The following is a 26,330-nucleotide window of genomic DNA, read 5'->3' on the forward strand; positions in this document are numbered from 1 at the left end:
TTGGAGTCTTTTTTTCCCAGGTTATAAATGTCAGTTACTAGAAGCCATAGGTTTAATGTAAAAGGGGATAAGTTTAAAGGAGATGTGAGAGGCAAGTATTTTATACAGAGGGTGGTAAGTGTCTGGAATGTGCTGCCAGAGGAGATGGTGGAGGCAGATACAATAGCAACATTTAAAAGGCAACTTGACAGAATAGGATTCTGGGTAATCCAAGATGGAGAACAGGAAATATTTCTGGCTGTAACAGGTTGCTTCTTTTTTGAGGTATTTTAAGTGTCGGAGGTGATTTCCTCAAATTCCAGGAGCAGCAATTACTGTTTTATATGCTGTTGCATTGTTTTGGAATTTTGGAGATAAAAAAGTCAAAACAACAGCACTTTTAAATGGGAGAGGAACAGACAAAGGCCGCACATGGTCTGTGCAGGAGAGAGAGAAAGAAACCCACACTGCGAACTGACACATAGTGAACCTGTACAGTTACTGCCTCTGCTGTTTGAATTCATGTATCGCTGGACATCAGAGTGCATCTCGGAAAATGAACAAACAGTGAAATTCACAACTGATCTTGGAGGAACCTGTTTGGGAGAGGTCGCAGCACAGAAACAGATAAGTGAATAGTTTTAACTGTGGCCTTACTGTAAGAGTGCAGTAGTGAGTAGAGTGGGTTCTTTCTTGTTTATATGTTTTATTGAGATGCGTCTCTTGATTAAACTTAAAGATATAAGCCATAAGGATTGTTTGCCTGGAGCAGTGTTTTGCAGAGGAATAAGACAGTGCTATTTTCTGTGTCTGTAGATTTAAAGAAGCAAAAATGGTCTTTAGTAGAGTGATAGGCTCCTCTTGTCAGATGTGGGAGTTTAGGAGAGTTTACTTGTTACCGTGGATTATATCTGCAATAAATGCCGCGGGTTGCGAATTCTATCAGATTGAATGGATAGGTTGGAAAGGTAGTTAGAGGCAATGAGGAAGTTACAAGAGCAAGGGGATGTGATGGATGGCAGTTATAGGAAGGGGTAAAAGTCACAGATACAGTCAGATAGTTGGGTTAACTCCAGGAAAGGTAAGAGAGGTAGGCAGGTAGTACAGGAGTCTTCTGTAGTTATCCCCATTTCAAATGTAGGGGATGATGGATTTTCACGGAATGTAGCACGAACAGCCAAGTTTCTGGTATCGAGACAGACTCTAATGCAATGAGGGATATGTCAGGATCCAAGAGATCGATTGTGTTAGGGGACTCTCTAGTCCGAGGCACAGACAGACGTTTCTGTGGCCAGCAGTTAAAAAACAGAATGGTGTGTAGCTTCCCTGGTGTCAGGATCAAGGATGTCTCAGTGAGCGTGCAGAATGTTCTCAAGGGGGAGAGAGACCAGCAGGAGGTCATTGTACACGTTGGAACCAATGACATAGGAAAGCAAAAGGAGGAGATTCTGAAGGGAGAATGTAGAGAGTTAGGCAGGAATTTAAAAAGGAGATCCGCGTAAGTAGTAATATCTGGATTACTCCCGGTGCTGCGAGCTAGTGAGGTTAGGAATAGGAGGATAGAGCAGATGAATACATGGCTGAGGAGCTCGTGTATGGGAGAAGGATTCACATTTTTGGATCATTGGAATCTCTTCTGGGGTAGAAGTGACCTGTACAAGAAGGACGGTTTGCACCCAGAAGGGGACTAATATACTGGCAGAGAGATTTGCTACGGCTGCTCAGGAGGATTTAAACTAGTAAGGAGGGAGGTGGGACTAAGGGAGATTGTGAGGAAAGAGATCAATCTGAGACTGGTACAGTTGGGAAAGTGAGTAAGTCAAACAGTCAGGGCAGGCAGGGACAAGGTAGGATTGATAAATTAAACTGCATTTATTTCAATGCAAGGAGCCTAACAGGGAAAGCAGATGAACTCAGAGCATGGTTTGGAACATGGAACTGGGATATCACAGCAATTACTGATACATGGCTCAGGGATGGACAGGACTTGCAGCTTAATGTTTCTGGATACAAATGCTACAGGAAGGATAGAAAGGGAGCAAGATTGGAGGGGGAGTGGCATTTTGATAAGGGGTAGCATTACAGCTGTGCTGAGGGAGGTTATTCCTGGAAATACATCCAGGGAAGTTATTTGAGTGGAACAGAGAAATAAGAAAGGGATGATCACCTTATTGGGATTTTATTATAGACCCCCTAATAGTCAGAGGGAAATTGAGAAACAAATTTGGAAGGAGGTCTCAGCTATCTAGAAGAATAATAGTGTGGTTATGGTAGGGGATTTTAACTTTCCAAACATAAACTGGGACTGCTATAGTGTTAAGGGTTTAGATGGAGAGGAATTTGTTAAGTGTGCATAAGACAATTTTTTGATTCAATATGTGGATGTCCCTGTTAGAGAAAGTGCAAAACTTGACCTACTCTTGGGAAATAAGGCAGGGGAGGTGACTGAGGTGTCAATGGGGGAGCACTTTGGGGCCAGCGACCATAATTCTATTAGTTTTAAAATAGTGATGGAAAAGGATAGACCAGATCTAACAGTTGGAGTTCCAAATTGGAGGAAGGCTAATCTTGACGGTATTAGGCAAGAACTTTCAAAAGCTGATTGGGGGCAAATGTTTGCAGGTAAAGGGACGGCTGGAAAATCAGAAGCCTTCAGAAAGGAGATAACACGAGTCCATAGACAGTATATTCCAGTTAGGGTGAAAGGAAAGGCTGGTAGGTGTAGGGAATGCTAGATGACTAAAGAAATTGAGAAAAAGGAAGCAAGCATGTGTCAGGTATAGACAAACTAAATCGATTGAATCCTTAGAAGAGTATAAAGGCAGTAGGGAAGAGGGAAATCGGGAGGGCAAAAAGGGGACCTGAGATAGCTTTGGCAAATAGAGTTAAGGAGAATCCAAAGGGTTTTTATAAATTCATTAAGAACAAAAGGGTAACTAGGGAGAGAATAGGGCCCCTCAAAGATCAGCAAGACTGCCTTTGTGTGGAGCCGCAGGAGATGGGGGAGATATTAAATGAGTATTTTGCATCAGCGTTTACTGTGGAAAAGGACACGGAAGATATAGACGGTAGGGAAATAGATGGTGACAGAGGAGGAAGTGCTGGATGTCTTGAAACACATAAAAGTGGATAAATCCCCAGGACCTGATCTGGTGTACCCTAGAACTCGGTGGGAAGCTAGGGAAGTGATTGCTGGGCCTCTTGCTGAGATATTTGTATCATCAATAGTCACAGATGAGGTGCCAGAATTCTAGAGGTTGGCTAATGTGGTGCCACTGTTTAAGAAGGGTGGTAAGGACAAGCCAGGGAACTATAGACAAATGAGCCTGATGTCGGTGGTGGGCAAATTTTTGGAAGGAATCCTGAGGGACAGAATGTACATGTATTTGGAAAGGCAAGGACTGATGAGGGATAGTCAACATGGCTTTGTGCGTGGGAAATCATGGCTCACAAACTTGATTGAGTTTTTTGAAGTAGTAACAAAGAGGATTGATGAAGGCAGAGCGGTAGACGTGATCTGTATGGACTTCAGTAAGATGTTTGACAAGGTTCCCCATGTGAGGCTGGTAAGCAAGGTTAGATCTCAGGGAATACAAGGAGAATGAGCCATTTGGATACAGAACTGGCTTAAAGGTAGAAGACAGAGGGTGGTGGTGGAGGGTTGATTTTCACACTGGAGGCCTGTGACCAGTGGAATGCCTAAAGAATCGGTGCTGGGTCCACTGACTTTTCATCATTTATATAAATGATTTGGATGTGAGCATAAGAGGTATAGTTAGTAAGTTTGCAGATGACACCAAAACCGGAGGTGTAGTGGACAGCAAATAAGGTTACCTCAGATTACAACGAGATCTTAATCAGATGGGCTAACGGGCTGAGAAGTGGCAGATGGAGTTTAATTTAGATAAATGAGAGGTGTTGTATTTTAGGAAAGCAAATCTTAGCAGGACTTTACCATTAAGTGTATAAGGTCCTAAGGAGTGCAGCTGAACAAAGAGACCTTGTACTGCAGGTTCATAGTTCCTTGAAAGTGGAGTCGCAGGTAGATAGGATAGTGAAGGCAGCGTTTGGTATGCTTTCCTTTACTGTTCATAGTATTGAATACAGGAGTTGGGAGGTCATGTTGTGGCTGTACAGGACATTGGTTAGGCCACTTTTGGAATATTGCATGCAATTCTGGTCTCCTTCCTATCGGAAGGATGTTGTGAAACTTGAAAAGGTTCAGAAAAGATTTACAAGGATGTTGCCAGGGTTGGAGGATTTGAGCTAGAAGGAGAGGTTGAATAGGCTTGGGCTGTTTTACCTGTAGCATTGGAGGCTGATGGTGACCTAATGGAGGTTTACAAAATCATGAAGGGCATGGATAGGATAAATAGACAAAGTCTCTTCCCTGGGGTGGGGAGTCCAGAACTAAAGGGCATAGGTTTAGGGTGAGAGGGGAAAGATATAAAAGGCACCTAAGGGGCAACTTTTTCACACAGAGGGTGGTATGTGTATAGAATGAGCTGCCAGAGGAAGTTTGGAGGCTAGTACAATTACAACATTTGAAAGACATCCGGATGGGTATATGAATAGGAAGGGTTTGGAGGGATAAGGGCTGGGTACTGGCAGGTGGGACTAGTTGGGTTGGGACATCTGATCGGCATGGACAAGTTGGATCAAAGGGGGTGTCTCCGTGCTGTACATCTCTATGATTCTAATAGACAGAGAATAGAGGGGTACAAAGAAGGTAGAGACAAAAAAGGATTTTTAGAAAGGCATTATGTGTTAGCACAGGCTTGGTGAACCTGTGCTGTACTGTTCCTTGTCCTTTACTGTAGTATAACAATTAGATGCAAATTAAACTTGTTCATCGAGGCTGTTGTGATACAGTGGTAGTGTCCGCACCTCTGAGTCAAAAGTCCTGGGTTTAATTTTCACCTTCTCCAGACATATCTAAATAGATTGTTTAAAAATATCTACATTAGTTCATTAAACATTGTCACTCAGGCTATGAGTAGGCCTGTGCATGTGGGTGTTCATGGCAAGGGAACATACGATGCTCAGCCTTTTGCCCACCCACACTAATAGTGTCATCAGAGTGCACAGACCTTAACACAGCCTCCAACATTTGAATTATTACCACACACTCCAATGGACCAAGTTTTCCCCTTCTGTTCTCACGCATTATTCTACAATCCCATATTTCTGTAGTCCTAGTCAGAACCTGTACTCTATTCTAAGGTCTGACTGCTCTCAGTCCTTGAACTGTACTTCGAACCTGTCCTGTATGAGGGACTGCATTCCACCTGATTTCCCCCCCCTCCAAACTCCACTTACTCCCTCAGTTATTGTCATGCTGCTGGGAAACCTTTGCAGCTCAGCACCTCTGCTCATTTCTCAACTGAAACAAATTTTTATACCAAGATTATAAGCCTTGCCCTGGAGAGCTGTTTCTAGCGGGTGTGCTCTGTGTGCATGCGTTTATGCAAGACATCCATTTTGTCGTAGCTATGCCTGTTGCTAGACAATTCAATGCTGCCCATTTTTCACCAGAATCATGTGTCCAGATCTCAATCGATTCCTGTTTCGGTGGGTGTGACTTTGCCAGGTGCACCACATATGTGCAGAATTTACACAGAAACCCACAATATCAGCCAAATGATTCATACACATGGAAACTGTTGCTTTTCACACATAGCAAATTATGTCATTCATGGTTAAATTTAAGATCAAATATCTTTTGGAATCAGTCAAAAGAGGGTCAGGCCAATGAAAATCCACAAAGTGAATGAGTTAAGTTAAATTTGATTGTGAATGGCACTATGAATATAAACTGTGAAGGGTGATTCCATAGTTCAGGTCTGTAAGTTTTAATGTAATAAGCAGAGAACTAAATGCAGTGAACAGAGAGAGGAGGCATTGAATTCAAAGAAGGTCATTTGGCCAATTTTGTCTGTCTTAGCCCTTTGCTGGATCAATGAACATATTCATTCTAATTCTCCAGTCTCCCCAAAGCCTTGTATCCAATTTTCCTTACAAGGAAAAACCAATCCATTAACACAGAGAAAAATGACATTGAGTTAGATCAACCATGTTCCAGTTGTGTCAGTTCAACAGGCTGATCAGCCTACTTATGCTTCTATTTCCTATATACCTACATCTTTGCTTTAAACATTAGCTGTGGCAACAATACTTTAACAATGTGCTGAGTGAAAAGAGTTTTCTTGATGCCGGTCTTCATTATTTTAGTGAAGTAGCCAAATTGGTATGATTCAACTTTGTACATGCCTTTTCATACTTTCAATCACATGGTTCATTTAACTAGGGATCTTTAGTGCCGATTAAGGAGAAAGCAAGTGTAAAATAGAGAAAAAAAAATTGGGAAATCTTTTCTACCAGATTTGTGGAATTCACTCTCAGTTAAAATGGTTAATGCTACATAGATGAATGACTTTGTAAAAGGAGCTATACGAATCACTTGTTAGATACAGAATGAAGATGATAAATAAAAAGATAAGTTAACAAGGTTACATGCAGTGTTACATTACAGCCTGTTGGCCATTTGTTTATCCAATGTGCTTTCTTTGGACGTTACCATCAAAATGTGTTTGACTTAATACATTGAAAAATTCTGTTGTACTTCACAACAGCCCAACTTCTGACTTATCTGTGGCCCTCCCATTCCAAAGTTGCATGCTCTGGCAGGAACTGTCCTATAACAGGAGAGAGAGAGAGAGACTCTGGACAAACCAGTAACATTCTAACTAAATTTTGCAAATTGAAAAGTGTGGCACTGAAAAAGCACAGCAGGTCAGGCAGCATCCAAGGAACAGCCCTTCCTGATGAAGGGCTTATGCCTGAAATGTTGATTCTCCTCTTCCTCTGATGTTGCCTGACCAGCTGTGCTTTTCCAGAGCCACACTTTTCGACTCTAATTCTCCAGCATCTGAGGTCCTCACTTTCTCCTAATGTTTGCAAATGCACACCCACAACTGTATTCAGATAAAGAAGTGCTACCTTTGAGGGAGAGAGTGGTGGGCTATTACTTGGGCTGGCTGCAGGCCAACGTTGAACACTTGGTACAAGGAGAACATGTGGTGCTTTTTCAGCCTGAGACTGTAATAAAGAGAAGCAGGAGTAGTTTACCTGAGCCTGCTCCATCATTCAATAAGAGCATAGCTGGTCTAATTACTCCACATTCCTGGAAGAATCCTAATCCACATATTTAAAGAGATATCTGTGTCTTGCTTCTCACCCAGTGTTGGAATTGTATCAGGCAGACTTTAGATATCAAACAGGGGAAGAAAATGTCCTCTGCCATTTTCAGCTGCAGGTTTTTTCAAGCGTGAAGCAGACAGCTAACAGCTGAAAATAACCCTTGATATCTCTGTGGTTAAAAGCAGCTTGCTCTATTAATCATTTAAAGGTTAGGTCCTGATTGATGAGGAAGTTGTAGAAGAGTAACTTATTATGAAATCTATTTCATTATCTCGAAAACATACAGTTACTAAGAAAACAGGACAATATAGAAATCAGTTTACAAACAACTAACTATAGCATTGATGAAGACAACACTGCACTACTAATGTGGTGGTGTGGAGTCTGTGTTAAAAAGGCTATGCAGGGGTCTGGATTGGACTGTTCAAGGAGCTACCTACATAACATACTTAGCAGTTTAGAGAATTGTACTGAGATATTCTGTGAAAACCGTGCTGCAAATGAAAGTTCTTTAATTTTAATATTAACCCAAATATAGTTATGTTTCAAAATCAAAACGTGAACTGAATAAATGTTTTGCATGATCATTCTGAGACACTCTCAGATATCCCATTACAGGTGCTCCCCAATTTAAAACTTCTGAACACTCATATGTACGAACAAAATCTCATTAATATTAATTTTAAAGGTCCAACAAGCAAACATTTTCTTGTACTTATGAGCAACTATTTTATATCCTATTGTACTCTGACTTGCTTTTCAAATCAAACACTTTTAAGAACGGAACCCATTCATAAGCCGGAAACTGCCTGTATTATAGGATGGGTTTGTTAGCAAAATTGCTTCATTAGAAATAACCACAAAAATTATTTTACTAAGATTAACACAACTGAGAGTGCATTGGAAGACTGAAGTCACGGCTCCCACACTGCTTAGGGAGATGGTTCAGTCACCCATGACTAAGTTCATTAGCTCATTGATGTCATAGATCGGAGAATAATGTACATGATCCTAAGGACAGAAAAAAATTAATCACTAAATTATAGGTTTTGTGACGGCATGGTAGAGCTCCTACCTTGAAGTCAGGTTTCACCACCAATCCACCCTGGAGGTAGGTCATAAAATCACTTAACAGATTGATTAAAAATAACTAGATCCCTGTCCTCGACTTTGGTAGGAAAGAATTACAAATGATATGATTAAATTTCAATTCAGTCCATTTATAGTTTTGGATGTAATACCCAATTAAACTTGCAGTCTTAACTTGTAATGAGATAACAATCATAGCACATACAATTGCTCAAATTAATTGAAAATGCATATTTGCATCTCAGTTTTAAAGTTATAAAATATTAATTTCAATGAGGGATTGGAGGAAAAAATGAAAGCTTAACACTATCTCATTTGTTTCAATTTTTATTAAGACATCTTGCAACATAAAAAGGGTGATGTTAAAAACAAAATATAGCTCTGAATAAAGGTTTTATTTATTTACATGAAAACGTATATACAGAATACGCTCTTCAACTTGTTGGGCCAGACACTTCATTGTGCAGACAAGCAGAAAACAAATCAAGGAACATAGAGAAACAGCATTTCAAACAAGAAAATTCAAATTAGTTTGCACGCTAAAAGAATATCTGCTTTGAGCTCAGTACCAATTGTAAGGAAGCAAGATATGCAAATTCAGGACTCTAAATTTTCTATTCCAACTTATTTCAATACTTACGTTAATAAGCCCAGCATTGCAACAACGTTGGTTAGAAAATTCAGACTTCCATCCCAGAAGCAACAACAGAATAGTATGCAAGGAATGCATCACAAGGATTTTACTAATTAGTTCCTTCCCACAAGATGCATTCACTTCAGTTAAAAAAATCTTATATTTGTAGGTGATACATAAATAAGACAGTTGTTCAAAACAAACACCGTTTCTCAGTGATGCACAGTATCACTTTCAGTTACAATCTCCAAGCGATAAATATTTTGACGACCCAAGAGCATTGTTCAAGCCAAAACCATTTTTTTGGCATAAAAGAACATTGAACAACCCAGTACTTCCTGGTGAATTTCTGAGGTATGAAAAAGTACGGAGGCTGCAACTGATCATATAGCCTGTAATCTATCCAAGGTAATTTAACAGAAAGTTGTCAGCAACATGTGTTCTAATACACAGCATACATGCATTGAAAGGGGTGGGAGACGGGCTGTCTGTAACTACTAAGGTCAAAAATCAAACAACACCCAGTCCAACTCTGGCATTTCCACATCATTGTAACTACTAATTTGGAGACCCTAGCGCACTGCACTAACTGCACAAATAATCAAGATAAAATGTATTAGTTTTAATCTAAGCTTAAAAAGTGATTGGACAATTTAAACATGAATTTGCATCTTTATATTAAAACAGTTCCCTTATACAAATGCTGCATATTTTGTTTTGCACACCTCAATTGCCTTTGAGACCTTTATTATTCAGTGCCAAAAAATCATAGCTAACGTGACATAAAACCACATGTTACTAACAATTGGCATTGTTTCAGAAAAGGCTATCACACCACAACTGCATGTTGCAGTTCGAGTAATTACTTACATCTCAGTTTAATAAGTTTCTTGTTTTTACATCTATGCATTGATAATTTTTGTAATCATCAAATTACAAAAATAGCCAGTGTTTGTGCTTACTTGTGAATAGTTAAATTTTTGTGCCCTTGGTTCTGTCAGTTGGTTTCGTTGGAAAGAGAACACTAATACTTCCCATTTACAAATAATCTTATATTCCAACCAGCTGAATATACACATTAGTAATAAAAGGTGTCTTAGAAAACACAAATGAGCCCATTCTTAGCTTAGAAACCGGTTTTAAAGAGTAACTGTAGTAATTCTTTGGTGTTTTATTTGTTTTTTTTAGAAAAAGATAGTATCCACCGTACTGGTATACAAGGAATCACTACTGAAAATTACACAACATTTTCTATAATATATCACAATCTTTTGACAAGTTTTTGAAACAGGTTTACTGAAAGTACAATCAACTAAATGTAATAGCATCAAAATAGGTCAGTATTTTTTTTCTGGGGTTCTTAGCTGTACAAACATTAGATTCTGGCAAAGAAACTAATGTATTTTAATGAACTAAACAATCTTCAGAAAACATATACATGATTCTTAAAGGCCGTAACGTCAATAGCGCAGGGTTAATTCTTCAAAATATATACAAAATTTATAAACAATGAATTGGTTAACAAAGCAATATATTGTCCTTCAGAAATTAAGCAGCAACAGCAATATTTATTACAGTTTTATTAAGCATAACATGCAAGATAACCAATTACAATGCACAGCTCCACATATTACCTCAGTGTCATCTGCACATCATTCTACTGATCTGGGAAAAAAACACTGATATATGTACTCTGTTTAAAAAATACAACAACAGAACACCATATACACATTAAAATGGAATGTGCAATTCTCCTACCCCCATATACAGAAGATAGATAAACAAAATGCAATAATTGCTCTGCAGCAACATGTACATCAAAACCTTTAATACCAATGGGATGAAATTCAACTTTGGTAGGGCATAAATTGGGTAGTATTTGATAGGACAGCCATTATACACTTGCCTACTTACTCTTTCCATTTGATGTAATGGAAAACTCGTGATCCACTGCCACCCATTTCATGTTCTCGCTGAAGTTGAATTTAATCAAATCTTCCGAGTCTTCCAAGTGTTCCAAATATTCCTGAATATAGCTTGCATAGTGGTGTTGACTTTAGCCTCGTGAACCTCCAGCTAATTAATTTGCTGATAGTAATTGACATAATGATTTTGGATATTTTCCTATTCTGATATAGAAAAACATTGTGGCAGAATGCTATCACTGAGCTGAATGACAACAGAGGAAAGTCAGACATTACACTTTATATTAGTAAGGAATAAAGTCATTTGATTTTTATCCTGTTTCAATTTACAGTAACAATACTCTTTCTTAGTATCTGTTTTGTTAAATACAGATAAAAAATTACTTTGCCAGCTTTTTAACCGTGTTTACATCTTCAATACAGTGAATAGGGCCCATTTCACATAATCCCCGAGGAATCCAACATCACATCTACAGACAATCTTACTAATGTCATTCTAATACAGGCACAAGGTTTGCTGAGGCACTTCTATAGGCAAATAGCAGTCCCAATAGATGTGATACCAGCAGGCAACACAGAGCTTTACAGCTATGAAATTGCTTATGTTCTTAATAAAATTAATATATTCCTTGTCTCAGAGTGTACAATAAAGTACAAAGTTCCATTGCTACTGACTCCTTAATAATAGCTCCCTTCTGTACAGCTGTTTCATGTATTTTCAATGTGAATTCTTCTGTAAGAAAATGTACATTTTAAAATTAAATGTTGCAAAGACTCAATCTGCATAGTTTAAAGCCTTTTCTCCATATTTTGCCTTGAATTTTTTTTAAATAAAGCAAACTTAAAAAGCATGTTCACTTCCAAACATTATTGTTTCTGTACATTCAGACAAAGTATTCGGGGTAAGCATCATCTGTACTCAAAGCCATATCTAGGCGTGACTGGCTTACTGAACACTAAGACACCAATTTTTTATTAGTGTAGGATAACAAAATTTGCTAGAGATTGCAAAAATGAGTTCATTATAAAAGTAAAGTACTGTTTAATAAATGTAAATTTTTATATGTGGGAAACAACAAAGAACTGATCTCACGCTATTTTTATTATAATATTATGTTTTAGAAATAGAAAACATATTTGTCACTCAAAGATCCTCACAAAAGTTTTTAATATATTACAAGTGAATAAAATGACTGGTTACTAGTACTCCCCACATATGCTTTTATTTTTACATTTTAATATCCAGCAAGACAGTAATAAGGAAATTTAACATTGGATTTTCAAAATTGTACTTCTAAAGAATTCACACAGAAAATGCATGTGTAATGTGATTTTACTACATAAAGAGTGTCTGGTACTACGAAACAGAATTTAATGTTTAAAGATTCGTTTTTGCATTCTTTTGTTCCCCACTTTGTTGTCCTCCTGAACCCAAAGATTTGTTTCCACGTCACAGAAAGGGAAGCAATAGATCGCACTGAATTTCTACAATTTACGGTAAGTCTGCATGTGACACACTGGAACATGGGGCCATCTCTCTCCAGTCTGCCAATTAATACCTTCAAATCAACCATATAGTTGCTCACTTCAAAATGAACTAGTAAGGTTACTGCACTGACTCTACGCAGAAACACCAAATGCATCTTTGTATGCACACAATTATGTGTACATTGTAAATGGCATACATAGAGGATTGGATGAGCAGATTACCTAAAATATCTAGTAACATTGACTCTTAATTAACTTTTATGACAGCAAATATCTTTGATTAGAAAGAATTATGGTTCAACATTGCACACTTCAATAATCTGCCACTGCTGCACTTAGGTAAGAGGTGTCAAGTGCCTGTAACATCTTCAATATTAAATGGTGGAGAAATTTGAAGTCTAGAATTTCTTTTTAAAATTGAGTTCTTATGGGACTGCAAAAGTGTAGTTTGCACAATAGCTGTCATTGTTAAAAAAAAATCCTTTTTAAATTTTTTTTGTATGAGAAAAAGAATTGGAAAACAGATTGCTGGAAGAAAAATAATGTCTGAACAGTCGATGCATAAAATGCATCACAATTTAATTATAATAAATTATGAATTAGTCTACAGAGTAAATACGTTCCAAACATTTCAGATTCGCTGCACTCTAAATGGCAACTCACAGTGTGAAGCATAGATATATTGTGACAATATCTTCAGGAGCTTAATAACATTTAATGTGCAGATGAAATGATCAAATCTAGATACTCTGTAAAGCAAATTTTTAAATTGGGGTTTTTAGTCCATTAAAGGATGATGTAAAATTATAGCTGTCTTGCATTAATTTTGATATTCTACTGTGCTATGTTGACTCACTAGATTATGATGCACGTTGATACGAAATAGTTAGGTGTAAGAAAATATGACAATGCTCTTCACAAAGCTTGTTTCAGTTCCCAAAAAAGTCCCATCATTAGCAAGTATGATCTCTCTAGTAAACAGCTTTAAATAAACATTGCTGTAAGTTGTCCAGAATCTGTGGTGTTCCACCAAAATATGATTCAAATATTCAAATTATTTAATTCATCCCAAATGTCTACCACAAAACAGATTTTCTCTTTTAGATGTAGAAGTTGAAAGTAATTTTGTGAAATTGGTTTGAGAGCATATATTTTTAAAAAATCACTGCAGTGTCATTTGAAAACAACTCAACACCTGTACATTACAGTGTAGTCACTTAAAAAGTTGTCAGTATTCAACTTTGAAACAGTTGAAATGAGAATGGTAGATCACAATATCCTCCTCAAACCCTGCTTTCCTTCCTTTATATAAACTCATGGACAACTTTTCAATTTTCTTTGGGATAATTTATATTGTGCCAGTATTGGAACCTCATCATTTTAAGACAATATTCATTCAAAGCATTCCTGCAGGGAAGTGTTACACTCAATTCTGGTTTATAATATTCTGTTCCAGCTAATTAAAGATAGTGCTGATCGCTTTAAACTTCAGGGAGCCTGAACTGAAGTATTTTTTTGGGCTGCAAATGGCCACAGGTTTAAAGAAATCTGCACAATAATGGGCAACACAATTACTTCGTCATGCTGTCTTGTTCCCAATTCTAAATTAAACAGCACAGTGTCACGGTAGTTAAACATTCTCCTTATAATTCATGTTGATAACATTCAAAAATCAACTGGCAAAATATAAAACACAACCAAATCAAAATGAACTGGAGTATTGTATGGAAAGATTGTTCAACTGACAAGCACAGCATATTGATTGACTGTTGTCAGAAGTATATTCAGTACCTCCAGGCTCAGGCTTGTTTATTCTCTGTTGATTCCAATGTGAACGTGCTATCATTCTTAAGATAATCGGGGCTTCAAGCATGAAGATTCAGCAAATCTCAAAAGCCTTTTAAATGATGAATCTTCAAATTTATAGCTGCTGTTATCACTTTGTAATCCTTATTTACATTTCTCTTTTCCATCCAAATCTGAAGTAGTCCACATGTGATTGTGTTTTCATGACTTGCCCATCAGTGTTTGATTCTGTTCAAATATGCGTAGCATCCATCTTGACGTAAAAGGGGCCCTTTTGCAGCTATATTAACAACTTACTTCATTTTGATCATATCACTCAATGTGAGCAGCAAATAATGACTCACTAAGTTTATTTCACAGCATTTCTCTGGCTGGCAAGCTATCAGATGAATATCTGTCCATTGCGTCAAAGCTGAACACCTTGGTCCAGTGCTCATTTTGGAACAATTCTGGGCAAAATATGTTAAAATGAATCATGACAAATTAAGTCAGTTAGCATACTGTGCATAGAAAGCAATTTTCACTCTTTCAATGTGATGACATAATTTGATAGCAGGGCCGAGTTTAAGTTCCATACATTCCTGGACTGTTGGCAGTGTCAACAGTAGTAGTGCTTGGCCATCAATGTCCTGTGGGATAGATAAAAATAAATAAATACTACAATAATCCACTGAAGGAAGAATATTTAAGCTGAAAAACAGCAAAACAATTCACCAGCCAAGCCTTTTGCTGTAAACTCACAGTAAATTTTATTCTTAATCCATTTTATTTACACTTGGAAATATTGGCCAACATCTCTAACCAACCAGGAAATATATTCTGCATCATGAACAGAACCCCCACACTGTCTGAAAAATAACATATTGAACTTCCCTCCTGGATTCTATCCAGCAAATAAGAATTTCAGTTCTGAAAAAGACATAGTAATCCCTATTTGATGTATTTGCATTGGTTAATGTGATATTTTAGTAATCATGCTGCTGAATCTCTGTCATATAAAATAACTAACTTACCTTGCTTTATCTGATAATACAGTTCATATGATTACAACCAGAGAATCAATGTATATTTATTTTGGCGCGCTCTTACATTTTTGAAAGTAAGTTTATGCTGGTTCTGTGAACACCGCATTGTCATACTTGAAAAACAGAACATGATGTGCTACTAAACAAACATAGAGACTTCCTAAAATCATCTCTCTGCCAGAAACAGAGGATGGGATGAAGCAAGCTTAGGTTTCTGGTTGCTATAACAAGAACAGAAGGAAAATTATTGATGCACAACACTTCTGGAACTAGATTTTATTGATTTACACATATTGTAAAGATGTTTCAGATCAAGAGTTAGTTAAACACGACCAACATTTAAATCAAGTGAATGCACCGAAAAAATGTGGTAAGTGCTATTCAGCTTGCTGTCCAATGTTAAAAGAAAACATTGTTAATGTTCTGTCATTAACAGGAATAGAAAACCTCTCAATGTTAGAATGTTAAAGTCTATTAAACCTTGTTAATGACCCATCGTTAACTGATGCCATTTTACATTGTAAGACAGGTAAACCACCATTTAATGCATCTTATAAATGAAAAAAACGTTTTAAGTATCAGCGTCATAGAATGATAACAATTTAGCGCTCAGGGGAGGCGATTCTGCCCATTGAGTCTATGCCAGTGATTCAGGCTAATCCCACTTTCCAGTTCTTGGTCCATAGCTGGGTTACATCATTTCAAGACCATATTTGAACACTTTGAATGCAATAAAAATGACTGCCACTAACATGTTTTCAGCTAGTGAATTCCAGACTCACCATAGTTTGGGTGACCCAAAAAAATCTCTTAACTCCCCTCGTATCATTATTCTAAACCTATGCCCCCTGGTTACTGACTGTCGTGTTAGGGGATGGAGACACTTTCTTCACTTATCATAATATTGTTCACATCAATAAAAATGTTCCCTCAGCCTTCACTACTCCAAATATCTCCAGCTTATCTAATGTTTCCTTATCTCCAGACTGAATTCCATTTGCTATTTTCTTCCAATTTGATCAGTCCATTAATATAGTACTGCAATCAAATCTTTCTTTCTCATTATCAACCCAAAAGATCATTTTAGTATCTTTTCCAAATTTCTTAATCACATATTTAAATTTATTGATACACGACAATAAAAAGCAAGGGACCTCATACTGAGCCTTGTAGACTCCCACTGAAATCAACCTCCAGTAAAACACTTATTGACCATTACCCTTTACTTCCTGTCACAGAGTTTTGGATTTAGACATGTACTCTTCCTTGGATCCCATGAATTTTTACTTTTTGACCAGGTAGATATTTGGGTACATGTCAAAACGCTTGCTAAAATTCACGGAGGTGACAAATATGCTAATCTTCATCAACCCTCCATGTTACCTCCCAAAATTCAGTGAAGTGAATTAAACATGACCTGCCTCGTAAATCCATGCTGGTTTTCCTTGATTAATCCAAGCGATAGGATTAGGTTTACAGTTCTGAAATGGTGATTAATGCAATCCCTCAGATTGTTTTTTCAATATTTTCACCATTGCCTAAAAATGGATATAGAATCATAGAGATGTATAGCACGAAACAGACCCTTTGGTCCAACTCGTCCATTTCAACAGATATCCTAACTTAATCTAGTCCCATTTGCCAGCACTTGGCCCATATCCCTCTAAACCCTTCCTATTCATATACCCATCCAGATGCCTTTTAAATGTTGTAATTGTACCAGCCTCCATCACTTCCTCTGGCAGCTCATTCCATGAACACATCATGTTGTGCATGAAAAAGTTGTCCCTTAGGTTCCTTTTACAAGAGTTGTTGCAGTTACAGTATACAACTCCAATTATACATACATTTATGACATTCGTTGGATATCTGAAAATTAACTGTGGCACTTCCTCATGGTTGCAGTTTCTCTCCAGAATTTATTGCAATTTACTTCTCAAAGTACTCAATGACAGTACCAATATTTAGGAGAGATGCTTCTACTATGCCAACATACCACTGAACTTACCATTGAAGATGCAATAACTGAGAGTTTTCACCCTGTCAGAATGCACAGTAGACAATTATGGATGTGTGGTATAACTCACGTGCTGGGCTCCTTTAAACTATCAACATCACCTGCCAATGTGTCAAGATCATCAACAGCAACTTAAACTTGCCTTTCTCTACTGTCCTTAAAGTTTCAGGTTTTCTCTTAGCAATTCTCACTCAGCATTACAAGTGCTGCATAGTGAGAATACAATTTTTTATTTCTCTTTTCAAAAAATGGGAGATTAAATCTGCTTTCATCAGAAGTACAAAGGATGCTACTTAGTGGAATAATGAGTGCCACTGACTATAAAGTATATTCCTGTTCCTCTTTAGATACTCATATATGAAAATTATGACCAACGTTTCCTGGGTTCCATTTGATCTGTGCCACTCATCACAAAGCAATTTTAAATACAGGTAAACTCTTAGATGGAGACTTATTCATAGTCCTAACAACTTGTACTGATCACATTCTATTGATAAGAGCTAAAATCATTTGATAGTGTAGAAGTACAGTGCTTTAATATGGAGTTAATAAAGCTCTGTATTAAAGCTCTTCCCCATGAACATTGTGAAGGTCTCCTTGTAATGACCATTAGAACTTTAATTTATGTTTATCTGGTCTATCCAAACAGCAATACTGTTGATAAAACCCACTTTGTTTCTAACAATGGTGAACAGAGCAGGAATATATTTTTAAAAATTTATTCATGACATGTGGGCATCGCTGGTTAGACCAGCATTTATTGTCCATCGCTAATTGCCTGGAGGGCAGTTAAGAGTGAACCACATTGCAGTGGAGCTGGAGTCACAGGAAGGCAAGACCACATAAGGATGGCAGATTTCTTTGCCTAAAACACACTAGTGAGCCAGATGGGTCTTTAATAACAATTGACAATGGGTACATGGTTTCCATTAGACGAGCTCTCTCATTATTCCAGATTCCACGACTTTCCATGGTCGGTTTCAAATCCACATCTTCAGAACGTTACCTTGGGGCTTTGGATTATTAGTCCAATGACAGTGCCAGTAAGCCACTGGCTCTTTCTGACCAGTTATTTAATTCTGATTTTTGAGCAATTTTGAGTGAGTAATGGTTTGATCAACAAATCTGACAGCAATAATTATATTTATACTTTAACTGTCATTTGCAGAAACAGATTCTGCCTGTTATTTTACTAAATAGCTTTAATGATGTTGGAACACTGCAAATGTAAATAGACTCTTTACACCTAATGATCACATTTCAGAATGAAGTTTTCAGTGGATTAAATGATCATCCAGGCTATATTAACGTTCACAGTTACAACATGTTTATGACAGATTTACTCAGAAATCAAGAACCTGTGGTAAACAACAACAGCGTTCTGAAAACGTCACACCTGGCACATCCTTGGAAAACAAATCTTTAGATGGACTCTTTCAGGTTGATTTTAATTTCGGAAGACGCAGGTGTAACAGATTGAAGGCAGATGATGGAGATATAGGAATTGTTAGACAAACAAACCAAGGTCTGTCTAGTTCACTCTCTGCCTTTCTGGTAATTGTACTATACAGAGATATTAAAATTATTGGCTAATGATAACAATCAATTAGAAGTTTAAAATGGATCCAGAAAGGCAGTGAATAACTGTTGGAACAGTAATTACCATTTTCTCTTACGCATGCTACTCATTTACCACATCATGACTCAAATTACAGACATCCTAAAATGTTATCTTATGACAGAATTATTCAAATTAGAATTAGATAACATTTCCATTGAACTGTTTCCACCATCTCCCAACAAGATGTGTACCATATATTGACCATTTGGCCACTGAAATACTGGGCTGACATTTCCTGGTATTGGTCAGGAAAATAGGATAAAGCCACATCAATGGCTTCTTGACACATTCCCAATGGGATGTTTTCCCAGGGTAGCTGGGAAGTGAATCCAATTACTATTAGGAAGACCCCAATTAGGTCCAATTTTACAGAATTTCTGGGATGTGGCGTGACTCTTCCTCATGTTGCTGATGCTACAGGCTGAGAGAAAGCCACAGAAGCTGGAGGCTGCATGCTCCAAATGGGGCTATGGGTAGGTACTAGCAATTGTGCTAAAGACTTGTGTTCTAGAACTTGCAGCTTCCAAACCAAGCTATACCAGCACAGCTACAACATTGGCATCTACAAACAATGTAGAAAATTGCCTAGGTTTGTCCTGTATACAAAAAGCAGCTCAAATCCAATCCAGTCAATTACCATCCCATCAGTCTACTCTCCATCATCAGTAAAGTGATGGACAGTATCATCAACAGGGCTATCAAGCAGCACCTGTTCAGCAATAACCTGCTCAGTGACGCCCAGTTTGATTTCGCCAAGGCCTCTTTGCTCCTGGTCTCATTACAGCCTTGATCTAAACGTGATCAAAAAGAACTGAATTCCCGAGGTGAGGTGCGAATGACAGTCCTTGATATCAAGGCTGTATTTGACTCAGCGTGGCATCAAGGCTGTATTTGACTCAGCGTGGCATCAAGGAGTCCTACCAAAACTCAAATTAAATGGAATAGAAGGCCAAATGCTCTGCTGGTTAGAAGCATACCTGGTGCATAGGAAAATGATTATGGTTGTTGAAGGTCAGTCATTGCAGCTCCAGGCCATCCCTGCAAGAGTCCCTTAGAATTGCGTTGATGGTGCATCCATGTTCAGCTGCTTCATCAATGACCTTCCTTCTGTAGTAGGTCAGAAGTGGGGATGTTTGCCAATGGTTGCCCAATGTTCAGCTCCATTCATGACTCCTCAGAAACCAAATCAGTCCATGTTCAAACGTTACATGATCTGGATAATATCCAGGCTAGGGCTCAAGTGGCAAGTGGCATTTGTGCCACACAAATGCCAGGCAGTGACCATTTCAAGTAAAAGACAATCTAATCACTGTCTCTTGACATTCAATGGTATTACTATCACTGAATATCCAGCTAACAACATCCAGTCATACCATTGACCAGAAGCTCAACTGTTCTCACCATATGAATACAATGGCTACAAGAGTACATTATTGGCCAGGAATTCTGCAGTGAGTAATTTACCTTCTGACTCCTCAAATCCTGAACACGATCCCCAAAGCACAAGTCAGGAGTGTGATGGAATACACCCAACCTGTCTAGATGGGTGTAACTCCCATGACACTCAGAAGCTTGACATCATTCAAAGACAAAGAAGCCTAAATGATTGGTACCACATCATAAGCATCCATTCCCTCCACTAGGAGAAAGTGAGGTCTGCAGATGCTGGAGATCAGAGCTGAAAATGTGTTGCTGGAAAAGCGCAGCAGGTCAGGCAGCATCCAAGGAACAGGAGAATCGACGTTTTGGGCATAAGCCCTTCTTCAGGAAGAAGAGCTTATGCCCGAAACATCGATTCTCCTGTTCCTTGGATGCTTCCTGACCTGCTGCGCTTTTCCAGCTACACATTTTCAGCTCATTCCCTCCACTACCAATGCTCAGTAGCAGCAGTCTGTATTACCTACAAAAGGCATTGCAAAAATTCACCAAGAATCCTCAGATAGCACCTTCCAAACCCTTGCCCGGTTCCATCTAGAAGGAGTCGAAAAGTGTGGCACTGGAAAAGCACAGCAGGTCAGGCAGCAGGAGAGTCGATGTTTTGAGCTTAAGCCCTTCATCAGGCCCAACGCTAACCCATCATTCCTGATGAAGGATGTATGTCTGAAATGTCGATTCTCCTGCTCCTCAGATACTACCTGACCTGCTATGCTTTTCCAGCACCACACATTTTGACTGACTCTCCAGCATTTGCATTCCTCACTTTCTCCATCTAGAAGGACAAGGGCAGCAGATACATGGAGACACCATCAACTGCAGGTTCGCCTCCAAGTCACCCACCACTTGACTTGGAAATATATCACCATTCCTTCAGTGTCGCTGGGTCAAATTTCTGGACTCTCCTCCCTAAGGACATTGTGGGTCTAGTTACAGCACAATGGACTCCACCAATTCAAGAAGGCAACTCACCACTACCTTCTCAACAACAACTAGGGATGGCCAATAAATGCTGGCCTAGTCAGCAATACCCGTGCCCCATGAACAAATTTTAAAAAGGTGGCAAATTAACAGGGTGCCTGCTGGAAGCTTGTACTATTGGTACTACTGCTGATAAGTTCGGGGCCAGAACTCTAATTTAGGCCCAAGGCTCATGGGAAGATCCAGCCTATTACTTCTGCAGGTTAGGTATGAACTTATTTCGCTTAAAGTGCAGGCTGTACAATTAGTCGGGAGGAGACTGGTCGATAATTTTCAAAGCTTAAAAAAAACTGACAAGCTAACTATCTTCTTTCTTTATTGAAGCCTTCCAACAGCACTCTCCTGCATTCAATTTGACTAATGCCCCCTATCTTGGCCTTCATTGTTCTGGCTTATTATCTCAATCCATAACTAATAGGATCAAAGAATAAATTGTTGGTCCCATTGCTCAGTATCATCCCAAATGCCCTGTTAACCTTGTCCTCTTCAATATCAGCTCTCACAGCCAACAGTTTGTGGTGCAAAGATTATGGGTTGAAGAGCAAGGAAAGAAGTCTAACTAGAAAAAAGTATGTTGCAAGACTTCCCATGCCAGGACATTCTCTGTCACTATAATATTGGCTTATCTCTTTAAAGCAAGCAATTCTACCTACACCACTACCCAACAGTATAGAACAAGGCAAAAAAAAAAATGTTTCGCTAAAATGCAGTTAATTAATTCTAAAAGTAATTCCATAGTAAAGGGTACATTACATACTATTTTCAACTTAGTACAGTTACCAACTGTAGAACATATTAGTAGCTGTTTGACTATGTTTCATTACACTATTGCCCTTTACAGATGCTTGTTCTTGCTTCATGTTTTTAAATACAAATTATAACAAAAATGTACGTCTTTTTTCTACACTTGCACTGATTTCATTAAAGTTTAGATTAAAACTTGTCACTAACTAAACAACTAAAAACATTTCTACAAAAGCACAGAGCAACAAATGCTGACTGAAGAAACAGTGCTTATCAAATATACAAAATATTTCATTTTAATAGTTTTGAAAGAAAATTTATAGTAACTTCATTTTTTCCAAACAAACAAAAAGTCCTCAAATAGTACACCCAAAAATCAAAATTCAAGAGACTGTACGACTGTGAAAACTGTAATGAATCTAAAAACATATCACATGCACAGGGGATTACCAAATAGACAGAGAAATTGCTTTATTTACTTTGAGTGTGTAATTTAAATTAGTAACTGTTTAATGAAGCATAACTACACATAGCTCATTTCCCCAAATCAGTCAAGAAAATGTCATACATGAAAAGTGTACTCTACTGGTTAGGAGGAAACCTCAGAGTGGAATAAAACACAGTGATGTGCTGTGCCTTAACCATGACAATGACATACTTGTAAATGATAACCACCTGAAAAGTCCTCTACATTTATTAGAACCACAACACAAAACCAGAGTAACAAAGTGATTAGCCTTTATATTGTAAAGCATGGAAATATCACTAATCTACAAGTTTTAGCACGATTTTTAAATAAATATATTAAGTCCTATTGAGACTCTCAATGAATTCAAGTACGAATGATGCAGTTCATGCTAAACCCAAGAAATATATGTCAGCTTCTAGAAGAAATGTGAAAATTGTCTGAGAAGGAAGGGTGTGTAATTGATGAGAAAATATTTATTATTTACAAAAAACATTCTTGCATGGTAAAAATAATTCACAGAAGTTTACATGTTAAGTGAATATAAAATGATTAAACACAATTATCCACTGATTATAATCTCTTAATTTTCAAGGAGAAAAAATGTTCTTTCCATTATTAGGAGAAATCCTTTTGGTCTGTGAAATTATTATGTACAGGTTATTGTGTGTGATTTGTACTGTAAGTTTAAAGCCAAGCAAAGCATTCTCTGGTGATTTAAATCATTTTTCTCCAGCATTTTCTAGGGAGTAAATGCACATTTTATATTCTGGTTTAAAAAAAATCCATATCTCAAAGATATCATGACATTGCACATCACCAACCATGAATTTCCAACATAAAATATCAGTGTGTGATTTCATGATGTAGCTTTCTCTTGCACAGTGTGAACACAAGTGAGAATACATTTTCCACTTTGGGTGTAATTATCAATCCAGACTCAAATTGTTTAATTTTGATAAGGGGTTTTCTCCCCCAATATCAGGCGTAACTGATTTACAAATTACTAAACCACCATTAACCGACATGATCAGGCATCATTTTGAAATGTAATTATCAAAAAATTAATTTTTGAGGGTGGAAACTTGACGTGATTTGATTTTTCACAACTGAAAATGGGTTTTACAACAAAAATTAAGTAATTTAACCAAAACAGAAATTGCTGGAGAAGCTCAGCAGGACTGGCAGCATCTACAAAAGGAGTTTGAAGGAGGGTCACTGGACTCAAAATGTTAACTCTGCCTCTTTACACAGCTGCCAGAACTGCTGAGTTTTTCCAGCAATTTCTCTTTGTTTCAGATCTTCAGCATCCACACAGTTCTTTGCTTTAAGCATCTTCACAAGTCTGTATAGTCTACTACACGAGTAACTTGACTTTAAGTATTTATAAAATTACTTTAAAAACCCTACTTGCTACTTATATTAGCCGGTTTGCTACCTACAGTAGCAAGATTTCTTTAGTAAATTAAGAAAGTGAACTTTGAAAACATACTTAATAAGTATCCTTGCACTGAAAAGAACTGGTTTAAGTTTTAGAGCCTCCTTGAGTGCTTTCAAAGGAGTGTACTGCTATGGCTTAAGGGGAAATGTTGTGAAATTGCCCTAATGTTTTAGCTGTATGGTAATATCTGACATTCAGTCGACTTAAAAGCTCAGAGACTAAAAATACATAGTCCATTACATGCCTCCCTCCTTAATGTGGCACCATTTTAAATGTGTTTTATCGCTGTATGTGTATACCACATATGGAAATTTAAAGAAAACTAGAATCATTTACCCTCCCCTATTCCTTATGTAAGAATTAAACAAATTATTGTAAATTTCCTCTCAAATTCTTAAACTATTTCAGCAAGATCAATAATGTTCTTGATAATGTGTCAGGAAGTGCACTTCTTTCCAATAAAGTGAACAATGTCACATTAAATGGTTGAATTAATAAGCTCCATTGAATTAAACTCATTTTGAGACTTAAATGTCTTTACAAAAGCTAAAGGATTATGGTCAATGTATTTTAGTTCTTCCTTGCAACCATGATGAACAGAGACTTCAAAATGTTGAAGAGCATATAATAGTGGTGGCCAATGTCTGCACATGTATTAGGATTGCCTTCAGCTTTTCAATGCTGATTAGTATTCTGCTGACCAGACTATCTTTGTCTGTTTTCACAGCAAATCCGTTGAGGATACAGATATTGTGCTGAAGTTAGGCACAAATTTCCAATAAAACTCTCACACTCCCAGAAATCTCATGATTTTCCATTTAGTTTTAGACACAGAGCTTCCAATCAGAGCCATCACAGAGTCATACAGCTGTACAGCATGGAAACATACGCTTCAGTCCAAATCATCCATGCCTACCAGATTTGTCAGCACTTGGCCCATATCACTCTAATCCCTTCCTATTCATATACCCATCTAGATGCCTGTTATGTGTTTTAAATTGTACCAGCCTCCACCACTTCCTCTGGCAGTTTGTTCCATACCACCCTCTGCCCCTCAGGTCCCTTTTAAATCCTTCCCCTCTCACCTTAAACCTGTGCGGTCTACTTTTGGACTCCCCTAACATGGATAAAAAAAGACCTTGGCTATTGATCCTATCTATGTCCCTCATAATTTTATAAACCTCTATAAGGTCACCCCTCAGCCTCCAATGCTCCAGGGAAAACAGCTCCAGTCTTTTCAGCCTCTCCCTATTGCTCAACCCTCCAATCCTGGCAACATCCTTGTAAATCTTTTCTGAACCCTTTCAAGTTTCACAACATCTCTTCTAAAGCAAGAAGATCAGAATTGAATGCAGTATTCTAAAAGTGGCCTAACCAATGTCCTGTACAGCCACAACATGACATCCTAACTCCTATAATTAATGCACTGACCAATGAAGGCAAGTGTGCCAAATGCCGCCTTCACCACCCTGTTGACGTACCACTCCACTTTCAAAGGAACTACGCATCTGCTTCCCTAGGTCTTTCTGTTTGGTAACACTCCCAGGGCCTTACCATTAACTAGGCATGTCCTGCCCTGATTTGCCTTACCAAGATGCAATCTCACATTTATCTAAATTAAACTCCATCTGCCACTCCTTTGCCCATTGGCCCTACTAATCAAGATCTCTTTGTAATCTTTCTTCACTATCCATTACACCACCAATTTTGGAGACAGCTGCAAACTTACTAACCATACCTCCTATATTCACATCCAAATTATCTATGTAAATGATGAAAAGCAGCAGATCCAGCACCAATCCTTCATTTGCTGTTCTTGGCAAGACTTACCTAGGACACATCATAGGGAGTGGGCAAGTTATCATAAATTATTTGAATTGACTCTTAGCAAGATTTTTAAGTAAGCCAGCTAATGCTTGAATAGGTTTTACATTACACGTTCTTCCCAGATGTTAAAATACTTATATAATAATATCATCTAAATAATACAGTTGGATATTTTAGCTACAACTTGATTCAAGTCTTTGGACTGTAGCTGGATATTTACTTCAACCTGATCAGCATTTCTTGATGATGAATACAACAGGTGAATACTTCCATCTGATATAAGGATAAGCAATGGTTGTCATTAACATAGCAGTCAGAAAGGGAATAGGGAAATCCTTGGGATTACATCTGTGGTAAGCAAGGTACTGGAAAGGATTCTGAGAGATAGGATTTCTGACTATTTTGGAAAAACATAGGTTGATTAAAGATAGTCAGCATGGCTTTGTGAGGGGTAGGTCATGCCTCACAAGCCTTATTGAGTTCTTTGAGGATGTGATGAGACAAGTTGACGAAGGTTAAGCAATGGATGTGGTGTATATGGATTTCAGTAAGGCATTCCCCACAGTAGACTCATTCAGAAAGTAGGAGGTATGTAATACAGGGAAATTTGACTATTTGGATACAGATTTGGCTGGCCGAAAGAAGACATTGAG

At 37.9% G+C, this 26,330-nt stretch overlaps 1 protein-coding gene across 5 annotated transcripts in view; it reads right to left on the minus strand.

The window, feature by feature from the left end:
- Window positions 1-8,582: 8,582 nt before the first annotated feature.
- The window catches only part of sfmbt2 (Scm like with four mbt domains 2), a 221,350-nt gene continuing 203,602 nt past the window's right edge, over window positions 8,583-26,330 (minus strand). For all 5 annotated transcript variants that reach the window (XM_043714123.2, XM_043714122.2, XM_087999352.1 and 2 more), the window contains one exon: window positions 8,583-14,750. In XM_043714123.2, the coding sequence (XP_043570058.2) occupies window positions 14,610-14,750 (141 nt within the window). In that variant the 3' untranslated portion in view covers window positions 8,583-14,609. The remainder of the gene's footprint in view (window positions 14,751-26,330) is intronic.

The sequence above is a fragment of the Chiloscyllium plagiosum genome, unplaced genomic scaffold (genome assembly GCF_037043375.1).
Source record: "Chiloscyllium plagiosum isolate Xiang-an unplaced genomic scaffold, Cpla_swu_hap1 HiC_scaffold_23, whole genome shotgun sequence".
In the NCBI taxonomy this organism is placed as follows: Eukaryota; Metazoa; Chordata; class Chondrichthyes; order Orectolobiformes; family Hemiscylliidae; genus Chiloscyllium; species Chiloscyllium plagiosum.